Source organism: Chiloscyllium plagiosum, unplaced genomic scaffold (genome assembly GCF_037043375.1).
Source record: "Chiloscyllium plagiosum isolate Xiang-an unplaced genomic scaffold, Cpla_swu_hap1 HiC_scaffold_31, whole genome shotgun sequence".
NCBI classification, from domain to species: domain Eukaryota; kingdom Metazoa; phylum Chordata; class Chondrichthyes; order Orectolobiformes; family Hemiscylliidae; genus Chiloscyllium; species Chiloscyllium plagiosum.
The window spans coordinates 37,413,869-37,434,705 of record NW_028270169.1 but is presented as its reverse complement, the minus strand read 5'-3'; the positions used below and the strand labels follow the sequence as shown (position 1 = coordinate 37,434,705).

The following is a 20,837-nucleotide window of genomic DNA, read 5'->3' as shown; positions in this document are numbered from 1 at the left end:
ACACAAAGGCCACCTTGCTGATCTTTGAGGGGCCCTATTCTCTCCCTAGTTACCCTTTTGTCCTTAATATATTTGTAAAAACTCTTTGGATTCTCCTTAATTGTATTTGCCAAAGCTATCTCATGTCCCCTTTTTGCCCTCCTGATTTCCCTCTTAAGTATACTCCTACTTCCTTTATACTCTTCTAAGGATTCACTCGATCTATCCTGTCTATACCGGGACATATGCTTCCTTCTTTTTCTTAACCAAATCCTCAATTTCTTTAATCTTCCAGCATTCCCTATACCTACCAGTCTTCCCTTTCACCCTGACAGGAATATACTTTCTCTGGATTCTTGTTATCTCATTTCTGAAGGCTTCCCATTTTCCAGCCGTCCCTTTACCTGCGAACATCTGCCTCCAATCAGCTTTCGAAAGTTCTTGCCTAATACCGTCAAAATTGGCCTTTCTCCAAATTAGAACTTCAACTTTTAGATCTGGTCTATCCTTTTCCATCACTTTTTAAAACAAATATAATTATGGTCGCTGGCCCCAAAGTGCTCCCCCACTGACACCTCAGTCACCTGCCCTACCTTATTTCCCAAGAGTAGGTCAAGTTTTGCACCTTCTCTAGTAGGTACATCCACATACTGAATCAGAAAATTTTCTTATACACACTTAAGAAATTCCTCTTCATCTAAACCTTTAACACTATGGCAGTCCCAGTCGATGTTTGGAAAGTTACAATCCCCTATCATAACTACCCTATTATTCTTACAGATAGCTGAGATCTCCTTACAAGTTTGTTTCTCAATTTCCCTCTGACTATTGGGGGGTCTATAATACAATCCCAATAAGGTGATCATCCCTTTCTTATTTCTCAGTTCTACCCAAATAACTTCCCTGGATGGACTTCCGGGAATATCGTCCCTCAGCACAGCTGCAATGCTATCCCTTATCAAAAATACCACTCCCCCTCCTCTCTTGCCTTCCTTTCTAGCCTTCCTGAAGCATTTGTATCCTGGAACATTAAGCTGCCAGACCTGGCTATCCCTGAGCCACGTTTCTGTAATTGCTATGATATCCCATATTGCCATGTTCCTAACCATGCCCTGAGTTCATCTGCCTTCCCTGTTAGGCTCCTTGCATTGAAATAAATGCAGTTTAATTTATTAGTCCTACCTTGTCCCTGCCTGTCCTGACTGTTTGACTCACTTCTGTTCTCAAATGTACCAGTCTCAGATTGATTTTTTTCCTCACTATCTCCCTGGGTAACCCCCGCGCCCCCACTCAAGGGTGTACCATTAATTGTTTAAGCTCAACCCTGGTTTGTTGTACCAAAATGCAATACCTTGTATTTATCCAGATTGACCTACATTTACCATTTTTCAACCCATTGACCCATTTCATTAAGATCCCTTTGTAATCTTAGAAAACCATTTTCACTGTCCAAGATGTCACCAATTTTACGTTATCCACAAATTTACTAACCATGTCTTCTACATTCTCATCCAATGTAATTTATATAAGTAATATGTAACGGTTCCCCAAGACATGTTCTCAGCCTGGCTGAGGTCTTGTGAAAACTTAAGGGTTGGAATCTAGACCGAATCTTGTTAAAGACTGATTCCGCAACCACAGATAAAGCTGTGTCGGTATCATCCTCCATGAGAACCAGGCCATCATTTAACCAAACATTTATTTTGGTTGGTTCTAAATTGGATGTTGCTAAGCAATTTAACTGCTCCAAACTACATGTAGGTAGACTTTCCAGGGTGTATACTCTCCTGAGTACCAGCCTATGAATTATCTTACTCAAGTCAGGCTTCATAGGACTCCTTTGCTATCATGAGTCTGCATACCGACTGCAACTACAAAGACTTGGCAGCCCAGATCCAAAAGAACATTTCATCCACTTGGCCCAGGAGTGGCTTTGTAGTGGGGTCTTGAGGTTCCTCTGCTCAGGGTATGCCATTGTGTACACTCAAGTAGTTTTTCCCAAGCTCAGTTGGACAAGTGAGGGTGTCCACTTCCATTGGGATACACTATAGCTTATATGCTCCATTTGCCACATTTTTTAATGACAAGGCCATTTTGCAGTGCCTGTTTGAAGTCCAACTGGGCTTCAACTAGCAGCTGTTTTTGGTCGGTTACATCATCAATCCCACATACCCAGTCTCTCAGCATCTCATTCAGAGTTAACCTAAAATCACATGCCTTTGCCAGTCATCTCAACCTCATCAGAAATCCCGATACAAATTCCCCGGGTTCTCAAACTGCCGAATAAAATCAATAGTGTCTCAGAATTAGAGGAGGCATGGGTTTGTAATATTCTTTAACTAAATCCGTCAACGTTTGCAAGGTTTCAGTATCTGGAGGTGCCTCAGACAAAGTCAAGCTCCTAATAAAGGAAAATGCTGCAGATCCACAAGCAGTTGGAAAGATAACTTGTTGCTTTTCAAGTGCCTCAATGTCATTTGCCCTGAAGAAATATCATATTCTTTCCACATTCTAGGCCCAGTCTTCAATGGCAAGATTGAACAAGCCAAGCTTTCCAAATAATGGCGTGATGCCAGAAATGCTTGCCCCAACTCAAAGACGACTGTTGCAAACGAACTTTCTTCAGGCATGTACTGTTTACTCGCGTCACCACTAAAATAACTGCACAGAGGCTGGTATCCTGTTACCAAGTCACCCTTTACAAGCGCACAGTCAATGGTTTCTGACCAGCCAGCCCAGACCCAGTCCTTAGAGTGAGGTCACTCTCTGAACACTGTTTATTTATTTATTTTTTTCCTTTTTTTTTTAAAAAGTCCCAGCTTTTCTTTATAACTCAAACATTAGATTAGATTACTTACAGTGTGGAAGCAGGCCCTTCGGCCCAGCAAGTCCACACCGACCCGCCGAAGCGCACCCACCCAGACCCATTCCCCTACATTTATCGCTGCACCTAACACTACGGGCAATTTTTAGCATGGCCAATTCACCTAACCTGCACATTTTTGGACCGTGGGAGGAAACCCACGCAGACACGGGGAGAATGTGCAAACTCCACACAGTCAGTCACCTGAGGCAGGAATTGAACCCGGGTCTCTGGCGCTGTGAGGCAGCAGTGCTAACCACTGTGCCACCGTGCCGCTCCAACACTGTGTTTATATCTGTCAGCCAGGGGTCCCCGATTGGTCCAGGTTAACAGCCCTAATCAAGGATCTCAGTTAATAAGATCCACTTGGCTGTGGTCCCAATGACTACATTCGTTCCAATGACTACAGTCGAGTGGCCATTCATTCTTAGTCAGGAACGATGTATAAACAGTAGGAGCAGTGGCCTCACAGAATACATCTCTCACTCAGACTGTCCATCTGTCAGAACCACACCTTGTGCAGATAAAAGCTTTTGAATGGAAAATATCTCATAAATTAAATGTGTTTGTGAATTAGGAATGGATTTTCATATTTATTACGGCCAGTTCAGTTAACCTATCTTTGACATTCAGTACTAACAATAAAGTGTTATAGACTCCAGATATTACTTACAAAGTGCATAGAATACATTACATTGTAATCCATGACAAGCTATTTGTTCTTAATTTCTGTACAATAGACTTTAGAGTTCTTTTCAACAAGGCCTGAGTATTTTACAATTTCTAGGACATTGCAGTTTCTGGTCGACAACTGACCCAGTCTATAGCCTGATCTTGCTAATCTACTTTTATAGCCCAAAGATTATTTGGCAAGCCAATGAACGGTGTCAAACATGAGCTAGATTGGCTGTTTCACATGTTATCGTCATGATATTTTGCCCTGTAAGTTCATGGAAATTGAACATTGCTCTCTACAGGACATTAGGATTTGAGTGAGTGGTGCATAGCACTGTGTATCTCAATCCAGAATTGTGAAATGGACAATGCAGGGTCACATGTATGTCAGACTGAGTAAGGACGGCAGATTTCCTTCCATAATGATGGGTTTTTACAACAATTAAAGATAGATCCATGGTCACTTTCATTGACATTAGCTTTTAATTCCAAAATTATAATTTCACCAGCAATCATAGCAGGATTTGAAGCTGCTTTCCCAGAGCCTTGACCTCTAGATTATTAATCCAGTGACATTACCAGCACATTACAATCTCCCTCATTAGTGTCCACAGAAAGGAAAGACTAATTTGATCGGGGATTCTCTTCTGTTCCGACATTTTTTTTTAAATTTCTTATGAATACCTTCTCAGGAAACGTAAATCAGAGTGCTATGATTGTCCTCATAGCCTAATAACCTCAATCATTCTCTTCCACTGAAAGTGGTTAAGGCCAAAACAGGAACAAAAGTGACGGGCAGAAGTAGGAACCGCATACTGAGTTGTAATATCAGCCTAATCAATTGAACGGCAGAATACACTCGAAGATTGGCCGACTCCTCGCCCACCTTTCAATGTTTCTGTGCTTCACAGATATCTATGCTTCTTTCTTCACACACCCACCCTCCTCTCATTTATCTCTCCACCCTTCAGGCACTCTGCCTGTATTCCTGATGAAGGGCTTTTGCCCGGAACGTCGATTTTACCGCTCCTCGGATGCTGCCTGAACTGCTGTGCTTTTCCAGCACCACTCTAATCCAGCTTCACAGATATCAATCTTAGTTCTCTCGAAGTAGCTGAAAGTCAGTTGATTTTGAATGCGAGTGTGCTTTATGTATCCAGTCTTTCACAGAAATCGCAAAATAAATGCACGGTGATGACTGTACTTCCCATACTCCTTGAGATTATTATACAGCATGTATTCTTTTTGGGAAGGGACTTAATATAATTATTTAGAGTCATAGACTCATAGAGATGAACAGCACGGAAACAGCTCCTTCAATCCAATTCGTCCATTCCTTCAAACCCTTCCTATTCATATACTCATACAGATGCCTTTTAAATGTTGCAATTGTACCAGCCTCCATCACATCCTCTGGCAGCTAATTCCATACACGTACCACCCTCTGCGTGAAAAGGTTGCCCCTTAAGTCTCTTTCATATCTTTCCCCTCTCACCCTAAACCTATGCCCTCTAGTTCTCGACTCCCCCACTCAGGGAAAAGAATTTGTCTATTTATCCTATCCATGTGCCTCATAATTTTGTAAACCTCTATAAGGTCACCCTTCAGCCTGTTCAGCTTCTCCCTATAGCTCAAATCCTCCAACCCTGGCAACATCCTTGTAAATCTTTTTTGAACCCTTTCAAGTTTCACAACATCTTTCCGATAGGAAGGAGACCAGAATTGCACGCAATGTCCTAACCAATGTCCTGTACAGCTGCAACATGACCTCCCAGCTCTTGTACTCAATACTCTGACCAATAAAGGAAAGCATACCAAACGCCTTCTTCACTATCCTATCTACCTGCGACTCCACTTTCAAGGAGCTATGAATCTGCACGCCAAGGTCTCTTTCTTCAGCAACACTCCCTAGGACCTTACCATTAAGTGTGTAAGTCTTGCTAAGATTTGCTTTCCCAAAATGCAGCACCTCACATTTAACTAATTTAAACTCCATCTGCCACTCCTTAGTCCATTAGCCCATCTGATCAAGAGTCCCTTGTAATCTGAGGTAACTTTCTTCGCTGTCCACTACACCTCCAACTTTGGTGTCATCTGCAAACTTACTAACTATACCTCTTATGCTCACATCCAAATCATTCATATAAATGATAAAAAGTAGTGGTCCCAGCACCGATCCTTGTGGCACTCCACTGGTCACAGGTCTTTAGTCTGAAAACCAACCTTCCACTACCACTCTCTGTCTTCTACCTTTGAGCCAATTCTCTATTCAAATAGCTGGTTCTCCCTGTATTCCATGAGGTCTAACCATGCTCACCAGTCTCCCATGGGGAACCTTGTCGAACGCCTTACTGAAGTCTAAATAGATCATGTCCACCGCTCTGTCCTCATCAATCCTCTTTGTTACTTCTTCAAAACACTCAATCAAGTTTGTAAGACATGATTTCTCACACACAAAGCCATGTTGACTATCCCTAATCAGTCCTTACGTTTCCAAATATATGTACGTCCTGTCCTTCAGGATTCCCTCCAACAACTTGCCCACCACTGACATCAGGCTCACTGGTCTATAGTTCCCTGGCTTGTCCTTACCACCTTTTTTAAATAGCTGTACCATGTTAGTTAACCTCCAGTCTACCTGCAACTCACCTGTGACTATTGATGTTACAAATATCTCAGCACAGAGCCCAGCAATCACTTCCCTTTCTTCCCACAGGGTTCTAGGGTATACCTGATCAGGTCCTGAAGATTTATCCATTTTTATGTGTTTCAAGACATCCAGCACTTCCTCCTCTGTAATATGGACATTTTTCAAGATGTCACCATCTATTTCGCTACAGTCTATATCCTCCACATCCTTTTCCATAGTAAATACTGATGCAAAATACTCATTTAGTATCTCCCCTATCTCCTGCGGCTCCACATAAAGGCCGTCTTGCTGATCTTTGAGGGGCCCTACTCTCTCCCTAGTTACCCTTTTGTCCATAATGTATTTGTAAACACCTTTGGATTCTCCTTAACTCTATTTGCCGAAGCTATCTCATGTTCCCATTTTGCCCTCCTGATTTCCCTCTTAAGTATACTCCTACTGCCTTTACATTCTTCTAAGGATTCACTCGATCTATCTCGTCAATATCTGACATATGCTTCCTCTTTTTCTTAACCAAACCCTCAATTTGTTTCGTTATCCAGCATTCCCTATACCTACCAGCCTTTCCTTTCACCCAACAGGAATATACTGTCTCTGGACTGTCATTATTTCATTTCGGAAGGCTTCCAGTTTTCCAGCCATCCCTTTACCAACGAACATCGGCCACCAATCAGCTTTTGAAAGGTCTTGCCGAATACCATCAAAATTAACCTTCCGCCAATTTAGAACTTCAACTTTTAGATCAGGCCCATCCTTTTCCATCACTATTTTAAAAGTAATAGAATTATGGTTGCTGGCCCCAAAGTGCTCCCCCACTGATATCCCAGTCACCTGTCCTGCATCTAAACCCTTAATACTGTTGCATTTGTATCATGGAACATTAAGCTGCCAGTCCTGTCCATCCCTCAGCCATGTTTCTACAATTGCTATGATATCCAAACCATGCCCTGAGTTCATCTGCCTTCCCTGTTAGGCCTCTTGCATTGAAATAAATGCAGTTTAATTTTTCAGTCCTACCTTGTCCCGGCCTGCCCTGACGCATCTGTTCCCAATTGCACCAGTCTCAGATCGATCTCTTTCCTCACTATCTCCCTGGGCCCCACTCCCTCCATCTTACAAGTTTAAATTCTCCGGAGCAGCTCTAGCAAATTTCCCTGCCAGTATATTAGTCCCTCCCATTTCAGGTGCAATCCGTCCTTCTTGTACAGGACACTTCTACCCCAGAAGAGATTCCAATGATCCAAAACTGTGATCCTTTCTCATATACACCAACTCCTCAGTCACACATTCATCTGCCCTATCCTCCTATTCCTACCCTCACTCACTCACAGCACTGGGAGTATTCCAGATATAACTACTCTCAAGAACCTTCTTTTTAAACTCCTGCCTAACATTCTATATTCTCCCTTCAGAATCTCATCCTTTTCCTTTCCTGTGTCGTTGGTTCCAATGTGTACAATAACTTCCTGCTTGGCCCTCTCCCCCTTGAGAACATTCTTTACCCTCTCTGAGAAATCCTTGATCCTGCCACCAGGGAGGCAACACACCACACTGCTGGCCACAGAAACGTCTGTCTGTACCTCAGACTAGAGAGTGCCCTAACACAATTGATCTCTTTGAACCCGACGTAACCCTCATTGTATTGGAGCCAGTCTCGGTAGCAGAAACCTGTTCATGCTACATTCCCCTGAGAATCCATCACAAAACACTGCTCCAGGCTAGCTTAAGGTTTATATTTTTAAGTTTAATCAAGAGACATATCTCAATAAAACATATAATTAAGAAAGACCTCACTCTACTCACTACTGCAGACTTACTGTAAGGTCACACTTAAAAACTATTCACTAATCTATTTCTGTGCTGTGACCTGTCCCAAGAGGTTCCTCCAAGATTAGTTGTGAATTTCACTGTTTGTTAATTTTCCTAACTGCACTCCGATGTCCAGCGATACATGAATTCAACAGCAAAGGCAATAACTGTGCAGGTTCACTGCTGTGTCAGTTAGCAGTGTGGGTTTCTTTCTCTCTCTCTCTCCCTCTCTTGCACTGACTTGACCATGTGCTGCTTTTGTCTGTTCCTCTCTCTTTTAAAAGTGCTGTTGTTTTGAAGTTTTTTCCCAAAGTTCCAAATGCAACCGTATATAAAACAGTAATTGCTGCCCCTAGAATTTGAGGAAATTCCCTCCAACATCTAATATACTTTAAAAAAGGAGCAGTCTGTTATAGCCATAAATTTTTCCCGACCTCCATCTTGGATTACCCAGAATCAACCTGTCCTTCTGCTGATACACACATGCTCATATTCACAGATCCAATCAATCTTGAGATTTGGAGTGTTGTAATGTTTTGGAGCTCTTCCAGGATACATCATACATTAATTGTATCGTGATTTAGTTCCAGTCATAACTTCACAAAGTCAAGCACTCCCAAAGATGGAAATAAGTCAGAGCATGAAGCTCAGGCAGGTGGTTTACACCCACCTTTAAGATTATCCAGAAGCTGCTTGACAGGACAATATGGCAGAATCTCAGAATGGGAAAAGATCATTTTTTAAAAATCTTAAATTCAGAACAATACATCTTTGTTATTTCACCAGCTACACTGAATCCAAACTAGCAGTTATCGGATCACTTAACTCTTAATCACTATAACAGACACAAGCAGGATTGTCACTAGGTTGATTTAGTGCATTGGAGTCAAAATTCCATTGTGCCATGACATATTATTTATGTCTCTCATTTATGTTTCTCCCATTTCCATCTGGAGACCTGCAACAACCCAAAACTCATCCTAGTGTTGTAAAACTCAAAATGATCCCTTCAGACACAAACTGGATTTGTAGGGAATAACTAATAACTGTTGTACTGGGCAATTAACATTTCAAAAATATCCATAAAATGTTTGTGAAATTCTCGTGACATTCTGCTTTGCATCACTACCATGGTCTCTCAGCCTAAAAATTAGCATCAACATATGGATGTCTTAAAACTCTGATCTTCCAATTGCAGTTGTAATTGTAGCTGGTTATCCAACAATACCTGAAGAATAACCCCCTAATGATTAATAATTATCATAACACCTATGCCTTGACAGATATGTTCAATTTTAGTTTAGTTGGATATGAGCTCTCTGAAAGTCATTGATGCTAGGAAAGCATGGACCATGGCTTCAAAGTATCCACCAGAAATGAGGAGAAGTATTGCTGAGAAAATACATTTTGCCAAAGCTTTTTGTCTCAAATTCATCGACACAATTCACAAGGAATACCAAAGTATTTATACAGTACGAGATAAGAGAATTGGCAGTTGGCTTACAGTGTGGTACAGTATACTGGAAGAGATATATTACAACACAGGCCCCTGTTCTTTGCAGACAAAATGCACACACACACACATACACACACACACAAACATTGCACTTGCTTCAATTTAACATAATGGGTAACAATTTTCCTTTGGAAAATGTATTGTCTGATAAATTAACCAATCAGTGGCAACCTGTCTTGGTTAAAATTTAAAAAATGCTTGGCAGTTAATGGCCAGTTATCATTAACTGATGCATTCTTCATGGCAATACCTCTACCAATCAGAATCCAATCTGCACCCTCCAAATGCTGTTTCCCCTTTACTTTGGCATTTCTTGTAGATTGTCCTGACGGGTGCAAGAGGAAAGCTTCGAGAAAATCTGTCTCTTTTTTCCAATAACACTCAACTTCTGCACTACCAAACAACTATCTGAAGGTGATGTATACACGCAGCAGGAAACACACCAAGCAGTAAAACAAACTGACAACTACAGGATAATAGAACTAAGGAAAGGATGGTGTAGGTAAACAGTGAGATAAACACACACCCGTGAACATGCTGAATCCTCAGGCCTTGCCCTTGTCCTTCCCAATTCATAAGACTCCAACTTCCAAGCCTCCTCTGCTATCCTTCCTTGTAACTTGTTTCGTTCACAATGTCGCAATCTCCTGGTGAAAGCAGCCTTATTCTTTTTCTTATGGTGATGAAGAGACTTGGTGCTGCTGGCGTTTGAATCAAAAATAACGCCTTTTTCATAGGTCTGCCTCTGTTCATGTGACTGCACGGACTCACAGAACCTTGAACACTCACTTGCATTTTCTCTGTTAGTCTTGCTGCCATACCACAAACTTGATCTCATTTGTTCTGGATGAATGACTTGAGGGCAGAAGTGCAAGCTGGATGTCACTATTTCTTCATCCTCCTCAGTGCCATACTCTATATCTATCTCTAAGTGTTCATGAGTTACCTGCTGCCTCCTGTTGTAATGTTGATTCCCAATTCCTGCCACATTCACCTCTCTGGGATCTGTGGACCTCATCCATGTCTGCGATTGCATCTTTAAGATGGATGTTAAGTCAACAACATCTGGCTCTGAAACATCCCTGTCATCCTCCTCTGGTTGTGGTTTCTCTACACATTCAGCAACATCTAGGTGAGACTCATCAATGGTGTTGGCATGCACATATTCTACTGTGGTCTCTTCCTCTTGGTGGGACCTGTTATATTCCTGGGGGTATATGTGATGAATCTCGGCACCATGATATGCACACCCACTTGTCTCTTCACTCCATTCTTTGCTTTTGACATTAGCCTTTGTGTAGAGAGGTTGCTTTTCATGCGGCTCCTGATTATTGCTCTGGTCAGAGATGCAGTCAGATATTGACACCTCTTCCAAGCCCTTAGCTTTCAACTCATTCTGTTGAACAGTAGAACCCACAAATTCCTCAGCTACTTTTTTGCTGATATTCTGACTGACATCAGGGGTAGGTTTCTCTTCCAATTCCTGATCTTTGGTACCAAATTTCAAGGCCTGTTCAGTCTCTCCATGGTTTTCAGAAGTGTTCTGTACACACTCAAAGGGTTGACCCTGTTCCTCTAATTGTTCTTTCTCCTGAGTGTGGACAGAGACGTTTTCTACTTCCTGCTGGTTTTTGGTACCACCCTGGCTGTTGTTACAGATGACCTCCAGGTGCTTCTTCTCCTCCTCCTCCTCCTCCTCCTCCTCTTCCTCTGTTACTTCAGGAATGCTGAATAGTTTCTTACTGTAACGTTTCTGCAGAGGAAGCTCTAGAATTTTCTCCAGAAACTCCTCATCACTATCAGTTTCATATTGCTCAGGTTGCTGCGATATGGTTAACACGTACAGTGGTTGAATGCATGCAAGGACGGGGTTGGGGGTGGGAGAAAGAAAGAAAAAAAAGGTGAAGTGAAAATTGAAACAAGATCAACTCAAAGCACAGTCAAGCAACAGAAATCCACAATGTGAGAATAAGTTTCAAATACAAAAAAAAAGTTGGAGCACCCATCTCAGTGAAATGTGTACCATAACCACATTAGCAATAAGTGATTTCCAGAACCTGATATCTGACAATGGTGCTGAAGTAGAAATAAATTGAAAATTATGGGTACTTGTTACATATTAAAAAAATAGAAAACTTTCCACTGTTGAGATTTGCAAATAAAGTTACCTTGCGTGTTACATTTCAAATCATAATACATTCGCGTAAGTTGAAGACAATCCAAGCAGTGAATTGTTTCATCTTTGTTTTACTCAGTACATTCAGGCATCAAATAAGTCAAAGAAGCATACATGCTTCTACCTAGCTCCCAACATTTATACTGCAATATGTGAGGGGTTTATTGTTATTGGGATGAGCTGTGCATTTACAATCCACGAGTACACAAAATCAGTGCCATATGTATTTTCACTAGATATTGTTTCTGATCACTTTATTTCAAACTTTCATGAATTATGTGATAATCCACAACATTTAAAGTAGCTCCTCTTTCCAAACCTTTTCTGGAATATTGTCATAAATGATTCAAAAGTATCATGCCACTGAATTAACTCTAGAACACAATTTATAACAATGGTGCTGAAGTGACCAATTAGCAATGGTTTTACTGCTCAGAATTGATTGCAAACATCTTCAGCAGGGCATTAGTTATTGCTTCTGGATTAATTAGTATGACCTTGCACAGTAAGAAATATGCAAAGACCCTTGCACTCTTATTGTGAAGACCCTTGCATCATGAGTTGGTTCCACTCAATAATGGTTTGTAGGTTCAAATGTGCATTTATAAAGACAAGTCAGACAATCGGTACAACAGTGTGCTGCTTCTCCTTCTGCCACGACCAAGCACAGACATTTTGTCATGTCATGTCAACAGTGTTACCCATACATGCAAAGAATCAAGGAAGACCAACATCTGCTGGTAATATGATAAGAGTTTCTGAGCTAAGGTAGTCTCATGATGACTATTTTATTGAGTGAGCAACTTAATGCAGATTGTCCATGGCTGCTAACATGGTTTCTTAAAGGTATCATTTTCTTATCATTTTCAAAATTTGCATTTAGAATTGACTCTTCAGTTTTATTTTTAAATTTTGGGATGAGAGTATTGCTAGCTGGCCACCGTTTATTATCAGTCTCTAGTTGCCCCTGAGAGTGTGGTGATGAGCTGCCTTCTTGACCTACTGCAGTTCATCTGCTGCAGGTAGACCCATAACGGCCTCTGGGGGGGAATTCCAGGATTTTGACCCAGCAATACTGAAGGAATGGCAATAAATTTCCAAGTCAGGATAGTGAGTGGCTTAGAGGGGAACTTGCAGGTGGTGGTGTTACCATGGATCTCCTGCCCTTGCCCTTCAAGATGGAACTAGTTGTGGGTTTGGAAGGTTTTGTCTGAGGATCTTTGGCGAATTTTTGCAGTGCATCTTGTAGATAGTGCACACCGCTGCTACTGAGCATTGGTGGTAGAGACAGTGGATGCTTGTGGATGTGGTGCCAATCAAGTAGACTGTTTTGTCTTGGATGTTGTCAATCTTCTTGAGTGTTGTTGCAGCTGCAATTCAGGCAAGTGGGAAGTATTCCACTGATGTATGCCTTGTAGATGGAGGACAGGCTTTGGGGAGTCAAGAGGTAAGTTACCTTGGGCAGTAGCCCTAGCCTCTGACCTGCTCTTGTAGCTAATATTTTTTAATGTCCAGTTCAGTTGTTTGTCAGTGGTAACCCCAAGGAATTTGATTGTTATTGGGGATTCAGTGATGGTAACACCATTGTATGTCAAAGGATAGTGGTTAGATTGCCTCTTATTTGAGATGGTCATTACCTGGCATTTGCATGGCATGAATATTACTTGCCACTTGTCAGGCCAAGCCGGGATATTGTCCAGATCTTGCTGTATTTGGACATGGACTGCTTCAGTATCTGAGGAGTTGCGAATGGTGGTGAACATCCCCATTTCCGATGGACAGGAGGTCATTGATGAAGAAGCTGAAGATGATTTGGCCGAGGACACTTGTGGCAGTGAGTGGGTTTACTCAAGCTGGAGTATATTAACATGGATATGTATCATTTCATATCCAATCTCAAACTGGTTGCTCATTATGCTTACTGCCCTGTACATTTGCTTCAATACTGGAAATAGATAAGCAGCTGTAACCTCCCATTCATATGATAAAAAGGCGTAGAAGTCCTGTTGTGATGTGAATCCAGTTGAGCACAAGTTTTTTTCTTGCCTTCCACTCCCAAAGATGCTGGTCCATGCTGGGGTATGACAGCTGTCCATCATCTGCAAGCCTACACAGAAATGCTACTTGGCTACTTGAGTCTCACAGGAAAGCTTCAGCTGCTGTTGACACTGAGTTGGTTATTACATGCTGCTGCTGGGTGTGTTTTAGCCAGGGGAATGTTATATAAATGAGGTAGCTAGCTCACTGCCAAAATCACCCCCAACCCAAAATCGGCAGCCTGCCCAACATACTTAAAAACCTAAGTATCAATCGATATTCACTTGCAGCTCAATTAACCCCAATTTTATGCTATCTACATCAGAGAATGGTTGGCACAGACATTCAGATGGAAGGATTATTTTCTCTAGTGTTTTAAACAGAGTAAAAGAAGAGGGTATTAACGTCAGGGATACCCTTTACCAACCAGCAAAGAAGATAGCTCCTGTTTCTTTCCTCCCTGATGTAATTTACAACTTATTCCCCAGTCCATTAGCCCCCACCTCTATAAGGTTCCAACAATAACCTGGCTTGCTTCATTCTGGTTTCCATTGGGTCTACCTCACAGCCTGCCTGCAGTCCGAACACTGCCCACTACAGATCTCTGGCACTGCTGGGGCTACTGGAGTCTCCAGCCAAACAGATTAGCTCATTCCTCCAAAGGGTGGGATTTCCTTCAACTATGCCTCAATTTATTTTCTCCGTCCCCACCCCACCCCACCCCACCACCCTTCAATTTTCCATCCAACGTCTAGCATGAGTCTTTTGATACTATTTGATACAGTTTGGACTGAGCGGCTCAAGGAATTTACCTGTTGATATGAAACAGCATGCACTAGCAAATGGAACCTAAGACTTCCTCACTTAGAACGATAGAGATGTACAACACGGAAATAGATCCTTTGGTCCAACTCATCCATGCCAACCAGTTATCCTAAATGAATCTCATTCACTTGCCCACATTTGGCCTATGTCCTTCCTATTTATGTCTTTTAAATGTTGTAATTGTACCAGGCTCCACCACATCCTCTAGCACCACCGTCTGCATGAATAAAATCTCACCTTAGGTCCCTTTTAAATCTTTCCCCTTTCACTTTAAACCTATGCCCACTAGTTTTGGACACCGTCACCTTGGGGAAAAGACCTTGGCTATTCACCCTATCCATGCCCCTCATGATTTTACAAAACCCTCAGTATCTGACGCTCCAGGAAAAACAGCCCCAGCCTGTTCAGATTCTTCTTGTAGCTCAAATCCTCCAACCCTGGCAACATCCTCATAAATGTTTTCAAAACCTTTTTCAGTTTCATAACATCGTTCCTATAGCAGGGAGACCAGAATTGCATGCAGTTTTCCAAAAGTGGCCTCATCAATGTTCTGTACAGCCATAACACGGCCTCCCAACTCCTATATGCAGGTGAATCTATGTTTCGGGCCGGAGCCCTTCATCAGGAACCGAAACGTCGATTGTCCAGTTCCTCGGATGCTGCCTGACCTGCTGTGCTTTTCCAGCAACACACTCTCAACTCTGATCTCCAGCAAATGCAGACCTCACTGTCTCCCAACTCAATGCACTCACCAATAAAGGAAAGCACACCAAATGCCTTCTTCACTATCCTGTCTACATGTGACTCCACTTTCAAGGAACTACGAACATACACTCCAAGGTCTCTTTGTTCAGCAACACTCCCCAGGACCTAACCATTCGGTGTATAAATCCTGCCCTCATTTATGTTTGCACTCCCCAGAAGCCATATCACACTTTCCAAACTGCAGCAGCTCACATTTATCTAAAATAAACTCCATCTGCCATTCCTTGGCCCATTGGCCCATCTAGATCAAAATCCTGTTGTACTCTGAGGTAACCTTCTTATGTAAGAAACAGAAGATTTATTCCCTGGAAGGAGGATATTTCACCTACTGCATCCATACTTGATACAAAATCATCCATCTAACCTAATGCCATTTTTCAACTCCTTGTCTATAACATTGCAGGTCCGACACTTCAAATGCACCAAGTATTTTTTAAGAGTTTCTATCTCTAACATCCTTTGAGTTCAAGACTGCCACCACTCTGTGGATGAATATAATTCTCCTCAACTCCTTCCCAATTCTTCTACAAATTACAAGGAATCTATACTCCTTGATTATTGACCTTCCTGTGAAAGGAAATTAGTTTATTTCTACTCACCCTATCTAGCCCCTTTCTAATTTTGTGCAACTCAATTGACTCTTTCCTTAGCCTCTTCTGTTCCAAAAGTGATTAAAATTGCATGCAGTACTCTGAGCTCCAGTCAAATTAACAAATTCTAGCAAAAACTCTCTGCTCTTAGAACTTATGAGTTAGCTGCAAAGAAAATGATCATAAATTCCTTCTTAACCATATCAACTAGCTGTGCTGCTACCTTCAGGTGCCTGTGTATATGCACTCCGAGGTCCAACTGGATATATTTCTCAGTATCCACCCATTTATCTTTGTACTTCCCAGATGCCATATCGCACTTTCCAAACTCAATTCATTTCTCGTTTTTCTGTCTACTGATATCTGACCTGCAGCTTACAACATTCTACAGCCAACTGTCGTATGCTCTGGAAACTTCTTAATCGCTATCCCTGCATTTAAATCTAAATCATTGATACCTGGCAAAAAGTAAGGAATTCAACCTTGTGAAATAGAGTGGAATGACCTTCCAGTCTCAAAATTACCTACCCATTATGATCCTTTTCTTCAGATCACTGAGCAAATTTTGGATCCAACTTGCCACTTTCCCCTGGAATCCACTTTTCAAAGTTTTTGACCAATCTGTCACGGGCAACCCTGCCAAATGTCTTGATAATATTCATATAAACTACATTAAACGTGCTACCCTCGTCAATGCTCCTTGTCACCTTCACAACATATTCAATAACTTTAGAGGGACAGGATCTTCTTATAGCAAATCCATGTTGCTTTCCTCGACCATTCCATTCCTTTCCAATGCTGCCTCCGAATACTTGCTGATAATTTATCCACAACCAAGGTACGGCAGACTAGCTTGTGATTATCAAGGTTATCTTTTCCTTCTTTTTTAAACAATGATGTAATATCAATCATCCTATTATGGTACTTATATTTTTTCTAACAAAGAACAAATGGAAAACTATCAAAGGTTCTGCAATTTCTTCCCTTACTCAAGCAACCTAGAATAAATTTCCTCTGGGCCTAGCGATTCTTCCAATTTCAAGGGTGCAAAATATCTTTGACATTTTCTCTATGTCTAGGAGTATGTTTGCCAATATTTCACCTTTCTCTTCAAGAGAACAATAATTGCTTTGCCTTCCTCTTTTGTGGAAACAGTCACAAAGTATTCATTAAGAACCATGCACATCTTGTGCCATCACAGAAAAGTTACTTTACTGGCCTTTACTCTTTCCTTTGTTACCATTTTCCTCTGCATGCATTGTAAAACGTTTCAGCGTTCTTTGATATCACCTTTTTTTTTAAAATTACTTTTCTTCACTTTCCTAATTTCTTTTCCAATTTCACCCCTGCACCTTCTAAGCACCCAAGCTTTCTGTGGTATTTGTTTCTCAGCATCTGACATCTGCTAACCTTTATTGCCTTATGCTACTCTGTATGCTGTTTGACATCTGGGGTTTCAGACTGCGGAGACACACCCATTTCATTAGCGGGAACTCTTTTTGAGCTCCTCTTTGAATGCATCCCACTGCTCTGACACTGTTTTACCTACAAGATGTTCCAATTCCAATTTTGCCAAATCACATTTCAGCTTAGACTTTATGCAATTTAGAACTTTTACTCCTTGTCTTTCTTTCATAACTGCAGGAGATCTGAGTGAATAATGTACACAATCACTAAAATGTTCTCCAACTGATGTCCCTTCTACATGCAAACTTCATTCCTTGAAAGTGTTTAAGGCTGCTCCTTCTCTTGGTGGGGCTTGCTATGTGCCAGCTAAATAGATTATTATTTATAGATACCCTGAACACCCAATAAGAATTCTGTGCTCTCCAAAACCTTTACACTAATTTTATCCCAATTAGTATCAGGACTGTTGAATCTTCTTACCATTACTACGTTAGTGTTTCTGCACCTCAGTTAATTTGTTTCTATTTGTGTATTTACATCTCCTTTTGACAGTTTGAAGGAGCATTGCAAATTCTCAGCACTGTCTCTTTTTTTTATTTCTCAGTTTAGTTCAAATAGCTTTACTTGACGATCCTTCCAGCATATCATCCTTTCTCACTGCTGTGAATGTTTCTTTAACCGATATTATGACCAGACTTTCTTTAACCCATTTTCTATCTTGTCTGAAAACTCTAACCTGGAATGTTGATCTGCAATTTCTTTGAAACTTCCTTTCTTTAAGCTGTGTTTCAATAACTCAGAATCCATCTTCCCTGAGTTCATCTGCTTTATTCATGGAGTACTTGAATTAAAGTATATACCACTAATCATTCAACGATAACTCTGCCCTTTATTTTAGAGTCTTTGTTTCCTCAGCCTTCTATGTTCATTTAGTTTTTTTTTGCCTTCAAATTCCAACTTTGCTGCTGTCTCTTCTGAATTACAGGGTTTCATATCCTGCCAAGTTAGTGCAAATACCCTGAAAGCACTAGCAAGGCGTGTCCTGGTAGGGTATTGGTCCCAGCTTGTTGGGGTAGCACACTTTGGTTCATACTATCAGTTACATGTTGCATTTAGTCACTGAGAAAGGATGATGAAATGTTTTACGTATTTATCAAACTGGACTTTTTGAGCAGTCCACTGTTAATTGCATTGGAAAATCCGTCACAATTCAGGAACTTCAATCAGATTACACTCACTCAATCATAGAATCTCTACAGTGCAGAAGCAGGCCATTCGGCTCACTGTGTTCACACCAACCCTCTGAAGGGCATCCCACCCAGATCCACCCCCTATTCCTGTAACCCTACATTTTCCAAGGCTAAGCCACCTAGTCTGCACATTATAATATTGTGGGAGGAAACCGAAGCACCAGGAGGAAACCCATGCAGACACGAGGAGTACAAACTCCCACAGAGTTGCTCAAATGTGGAATCAAACCCGGGTCTCTGGAGCTGTGAGGCAGTGGTGCTAACCACTGAGCCACAATGCCACCCTCCTTATGATTCTATTAAGCATTCCTGAAATGTGAAAGCAACTGCCTATTATATGGGGATAAACAACACATTCTCACTTCATTGTCAAACACATTCTTGTCTCTGGTATATCTTGACCTCCCTTTATATATTTTATTTTGACTGTTAATAGTTTTTCATACTTCCTTTTGAGTGACCATTATCTATTTAAGTTTTATTCTCACTCCTACTCTTTTTTTTATTGGTTTAATTCCCTTTCACAGAGCGTTTTGCCTTTTCTAACAGCACATAGGATAAAGACTACAGTTGCCATCGGACCATCATTCCACCTCCACACCCCCCAACCCCTCACCCTTCCCTCAGCCACAAAGGGCACAATATTTACACCTGCGATTATGGCCAAAACTTGGATAAAACATTTCTCCTCAGGAAGTTTGGCCCTGCAGCCTTGCTATTCTCAGTACTCGGACTGTGTTCCTATTAAACGAGGTAACGTTGTTGAGGCTGTGTTTGATATATTGACATGAACAAAGGAGTAAGTTCCCACTCTCCAGCCTGCCACCCTGCAACTCACAAACCTACATGTTCAATCTGTGCATCAGCAAATGCCACAATTTTTGCTGGTTTTGTCTCTCAGGTAAACAAACACCAATTTCTCTCAGATTCAGGCTGCAATAAGCTGTGCTTCCAAAACCCCAATCCAGTTGTGGAAACATATTTAATTTCTGTACTTTGGGAAGCATTACAATTTTCGACACATTAGGGCCTCTGCAGAGCAATAACCATTTTGCAACGTAATGTGTGCTGTGACAATTTAGAAAATCTGTAATGTCTAAATATTTCATGGTATTTGTGTCCATGTGATAGTTTTCAGAGTAATAAATGCTTTTACTCAGATCCAACTACAATAAATCTATATTATTGACGGAATACTTCACAGAAAGGACGAGGATTATAAAATTGATTCCATTAATTTATGTTAGTGGATAGTGACTGAAGATTGATTGTTTCTTGTGTGCATTGTGACTTACCTTTGGCCTGAGGCAAAAAGTCAGCAACTGAATGAAATATAAACGCACGCAACAATATGCTAATCATTATGACAATAAATTCCAAGCCTCAGCCCTCTTAATTATGTTTGCCCGCTTCTTCCCCTAGGGCCAGTAAATTCCTAGGGGAGATAGCTGAGACTGTTACCTTTAGTGAGGTGTCCCTGATCAAGCTGCAATCTTGTTGAATTTCTTCATTCATCTGTGTGTCGGATCCCAGTTCTTCTTCATCCTCCTCCATGATGTCCGAGAGGTCAGAGCCCCGACTGCTGTCCAGGGGGTAATCTTCACTCTCGTGGTTCGCCGTATTATCGCCCTGCTGGAGGTGAAAAGAAATCAGAAAGAAAAAGACGGTATATAAAATATGTGAAAAGCAAACTGGTGCACTCCGAGTTGCTATGTATTTCTGTGGAAAGTCTGTGAGAACCAGTTTATCTAGTGCTCCAGTGTATCCTGGCAACCACAATTTAATTATTACTAGCTCCGCTAGCTCCCCTTTTGCAGAAACATTGTGATTTAATCAGAATTTGCAGCACAGATAAAGGTCGTTTGACCTACCATGTCTATGCCAACTAACAAACACCAAACTACACTAATCATATTTACATGCACTTGGTGTATAGCTTAGTTTGCCCTGGAATTTTAAATGCTCATCCAGACACTTTTTAAATGTTGTGAGAGTACCTGCCTCCACCACCTTCTCAGTCTGCATGTTCCATATTTCAACCATCCTCTGGGTGAATTTTGTTTTCCTCAGATCTCCTCGAAACCACTTGCTCCTCACCTTAAATTTGCCCTCTTATCTTAGACACGTCTGCGATGGAGAACAGATTCTCATGATCTATGCCTCTCATAATTTTGTATTCCTTAATCAGATTCCACCCCAACCCCAGTCTCCACTACTCCAAGGAAAACAAACCCAGTCTTTCCTCATAACTGAGACTTCTCATCTCAGGCAGCATCCTGGTGAATCTCAAGTGCA

General features: G+C 41.3%; 1 protein-coding gene across 10 annotated transcripts in view; it reads right to left on the bottom strand.

Moving 5' to 3' along the window:
- tspoap1 (TSPO associated protein 1) overlaps positions 1–20,837 on the bottom strand; it is a 299,740-nt gene that overhangs the window by 37,988 nt on the left and 240,915 nt on the right. For 9 of the 10 annotated variants that reach the window (XM_087977435.1, XM_043718641.2, XM_087977432.1 and 6 more), the window contains 2 exons: positions 20,004–20,174; positions 10,019–11,314 (listed from right to left, as the gene is read on the bottom strand). In XM_087977435.1, coding sequence (XP_087833561.1) covers positions 10,019–11,314; positions 20,004–20,174 — 1,467 coding nt within the window. The remainder of the gene's footprint in view (positions 1–10,018; positions 11,315–20,003; positions 20,175–20,837) is intronic. The other variant, XM_087977430.1, reaches the window with a different exon arrangement.